At 41.4% G+C, this 3,468-nt stretch overlaps 1 protein-coding gene across 1 annotated transcript; it reads right to left on the bottom strand.

Annotated features, from left to right (window-relative positions):
* Window positions 1-594: 594 nt before the first annotated feature.
* Window positions 595-2,553, bottom strand: LOC142639417 (uncharacterized). The gene is made up of 3 exons (XM_075813603.1): window positions 2,397-2,553; window positions 2,013-2,311; window positions 595-1,305 (listed from the first exon to the last, which is right to left on the bottom strand). Exons 1-3 carry the CDS (start codon window positions 2,551-2,553, stop codon window positions 595-597), a joined length of 1,167 nt encoding a protein of 388 aa, XP_075669718.1.
* Between the last annotated feature and the right edge of the window lie 915 nt (window positions 2,554-3,468).

Genomic DNA, 3,468 nt, shown 5'->3' with positions numbered 1-3,468 from the left:
AATAGCAAAAGGGTAGACCATCATCCATGGAGGTTGGCCAGGAAGCAAACTACGCTTCATCTTCCATTCCATATAGACCATTCCTGCTAATCTGTCATCCAAAAGGTGTGATTAGTGTTGTCAACACCCAGTTGCATCCACACAGTCTTAGCCCAACCACAGTCTCTAAAAGCATGCATAATTGATTCCACCTCCATTCTATAGATTGGACAGGTCTCATCATCACCCAATCCCCTTCTAGCCAAGCACGCATTTACTCCAATACTCTCATGAGCACACCTCCAAAGGAAAGTCTTTATTTTTGGAAGGGTTTTAGCTCTCCAAATCCAACTTGCAGCAAAAGAAGGACTAGGGCCCAAGCTTTCAGCAATACTATAGGCACTTTTAAGATAAAAAATACCCCTTGGATTCTCCATCCACACTAATTTGTCCTTACCTCTACCTGTCATAGCTATAGGAGTAGCTTGAATCATCAATTTGATATCCATAGGGAACTCAAATGGAATTCGATCCCAATCCCACCCCGAATCCACCATAATATCTCTCACTAGTCACTGAGTTGCTTCTTGAGTTAAAGGCCCCTGAATTTGCTGTCTAAGGGGTCCTTTTTTTTGTCCAATTCCCTGTCCAAAAGTTCAAATTACTCTCCCTCCTTACTCTCCACATTTTTCCTTTACTAAACACCTCCTTCCCTTTTTTTATTGCAATCCAAATATGAGAGCATGGCAGTCTATCTGCATTGGCTGCATTCATCCTTCGTTGATTGCAGTATTTCTGCCTTAAAGCTTTGGCCCATAAAGCTTCCTTCTCTGTATCCAACCTCCAGTTTAGCTTCACCAACAAAGCAATATTTCGCCCCTTTGCTGTTTGCAGCCCAAGACCACCCTCCTCTTTAGGCTTGGTCACCTTATTCCACCCAATCCAGTGCATCTTCCTGGTTGAATCCAAGGAGCCCCATAGGAAATTCCGATTAACTTGGTCAATGACTTCAAGTATTCTCCCCAGAAGCTGTGTACACTGCATAACATAGGCAAGTATCGTAGCTGAAGAGGCTTGAATAAGAACTGCTCGTCCAGTCAATGAAAGCAAATTAACTTTCCAACCCACTAGCTTTTGCTTCACCCTATCCAAAATAAAATTATAGTCTTGAGTAGATGTTCTGGGCTGTTTGATAGGAAAACTAAGGTACTTGCCAAGCTTTGGAGTGGAGGCAAATCCCAAAATATCACAAAGAGATTCTCTAGTATCTCTATCCACATTGGGTGAAAAATAGACTCTAGATTTCGCTTCACTCACTGTTTGGCCCTAAAAATTGCAAAAATCATCAAGTACATCTCTTATGGCTGAACAATTAATATAATCGGCTTTCGCAAAGAAGTCAAGGTCATCCGCAAATAGCAAATGAGAAAAAGCCGGGCCATTTCGAGAGGCCTTAACAGGCTGCCAAAGGTTTAGACTGCATTTCTCTTCAATTAGTTGGCCAAGAAAGTCCATGCACAAAATGAAGAGGTATGGTGATAAGGGATCACCTTGTCTTATCCCTCTTGAGGGGTATATTGGGTCACGAGCTTCACCATTAAAAAGCACCAACGTAGGCACCATGGAAATACAACTCATAATGATGTCAATGAGGTCCGAAGGAAGATTAACTCTAATAAGGGTTTCCCTTATGAAGCTCCAGTTTAGCTTGTCATTCGCCTTCTCCAAATCAATCTTCAAAGCCATATACCCAACTCTCCCTCTCTTTTTACTTAGTGTATGAATAACTCTTGAGTTATTATGGCATTATCAACTCCCTTCCTTTCCAAAACAAATGCTGTTTGAAGAGGAGAGATTAGCTTATCCAAGTAAGGTCTCAACCTTGCAACAATGATCTTGGTTACAATCTTGTATCCTGTGTTACATAGACTTATAAGTCTATAATTCCCTAGGGTTTCTAGACTTTGGATCTTTGGAATAAGGGCAATATGGGTGTTGTTTAAGTATTTTGGAACTCTTTTCTCAACAAAAACCTTCTTTACTTCCTCAGTAACAGACTTGCCTACAATCAGCCAAAATCTCTGAAAAAACCCTGCATGCAACCCATCCGGCCCTAGAGCTTTAAATGCTTTAAGAGACCAAAGAGCAGATTTCACCTCATCCTCTGTGGCAACTCCGCTAATGTTGGTTTTCTCTTCCTCAGTTAAGCTAACTTGCCATTGAGACCTTTTAGGAGCTACCCATTTGGAACTAAGTAGCGAGGTGGTGTAATCTTCATTAAATCCATTCTTAACAAACTCCTTAACTTCATCCTCTTCCAACAACCACTCCCCTGTTACATCTTTAATTGCCATAATCTGGTTTCTCTTCCTTCTAACTAAGGTTGATACATGATAAAAAAGCAGTGTTTCTGTCACCTTGTATCATCCAATCAACCCTCGACTTAAGAGCCCAAAGCTCCTTCTCCTGGTTCATCACCATATCAAGCTCCTTCAGGAGACTATTCTCCAAATTCAAAAGAAAATTGGATGGCCTAATTGCCAATGTACGCTGAATGCCATTTAGCCTAGCCATGATGTTTCTCTCCCTAGCAAAGATATTACCAAATTGCATCTTGTTCCAATTGGTGGCATCCCTTGTAAAATGATTTATAGCCTCTTCAAGTGCAACCGAATGCCTTCAAGCCTGGTTGACCACAAGGGGAAAAGTAGGGTCCGATAGCCAACAAGTCTGAAATTTAAAAGGCCTATTACCTCGCCTTTAAACTTTAGGAAGCACTTGGAGCAGAACCGGACAGTGATCTGAATGACACCTAGTGAGGTGCACAACTCTGGCTTTAAGATATAATAGACACTAACTAGGGTTAACAAAGACTCTATCAATTCGTTCCCGAATAAGAGCTTGAACTTCCCTCTTGTTAGTCCATGTAAATCAAGGTCCCGAAAACCCAATGTCAATCATGTTGCACTTATCTAAACACATCTTAAACAACAAAGACTTATTTACACTTACAACCCTTCCCCCAAACTTATCCTTTGCCTGTAAAGGCTCATTAAAATCCCCGGCTAAAACCCAAGGCATATTATACAGGTAAGCAACTTTATTAAGATTGTTCCATAAAATGCGCCTCTCAGCACTTCTAGGACTAGCATAAACTGCACTAAATAACCAGTCCATGTTTGAATTTCTTACCTTGACCGTTACATGAATCTCCTACTCCGTAGTCGTGAGCGGGGTAACCTCCACTCTATCTGAGTTCCAAAGCAGTCACAACCCACCAGCGTAACCTATAGTGTCCGTATGAACAGCACCATCAAAGGGCAACCTGTTTGTTATCTCCCTTGCCCTGTCTCCACCCACCTTAGTTTCCATGACCACTAACATTGTTGGATTTTGATTGCAAACCAGATCTCAAATATGACTTTGAAATGAAGGCTTCAACGCGCCCCTACAATTCCAAATTATGACATTCATGATGAGCTGATGATG

This window comes from Castanea sativa, chromosome 6 (genome assembly GCF_040712315.1).
Source record: "Castanea sativa cultivar Marrone di Chiusa Pesio chromosome 6, ASM4071231v1".
Taxonomy (NCBI): Eukaryota; Viridiplantae; Streptophyta; class Magnoliopsida; order Fagales; family Fagaceae; genus Castanea; species Castanea sativa.
This window is presented reverse-complemented; position numbering and strand designations above follow the sequence as displayed.

What these genes read in the sequence shown, in the direction of transcription:
- LOC142639417 (XM_075813603.1), bottom strand. Translation starts at nt 2,553, where the DNA reads ATGGCTAGGCTAAATGGCATTCAGCGTACATTGGCAATTAGGCCATCC. An exon ending in GGTTGATTGGATGATACAAG is followed by an intron (nt 2,312 to 2,396) that starts GTGACAGAAACA and finishes AAGATGTAACAG; the next exon opens with GGGAGTGGTTGTTGGAAGAG. An exon ending in TTACTGAGGAAGTAAAGAAG is followed by an intron (nt 1,306 to 2,012) that starts GTTTTTGTTGAG and finishes TGCAATTTTTAG; the next exon opens with GGCCAAACAGTGAGTGAAGC.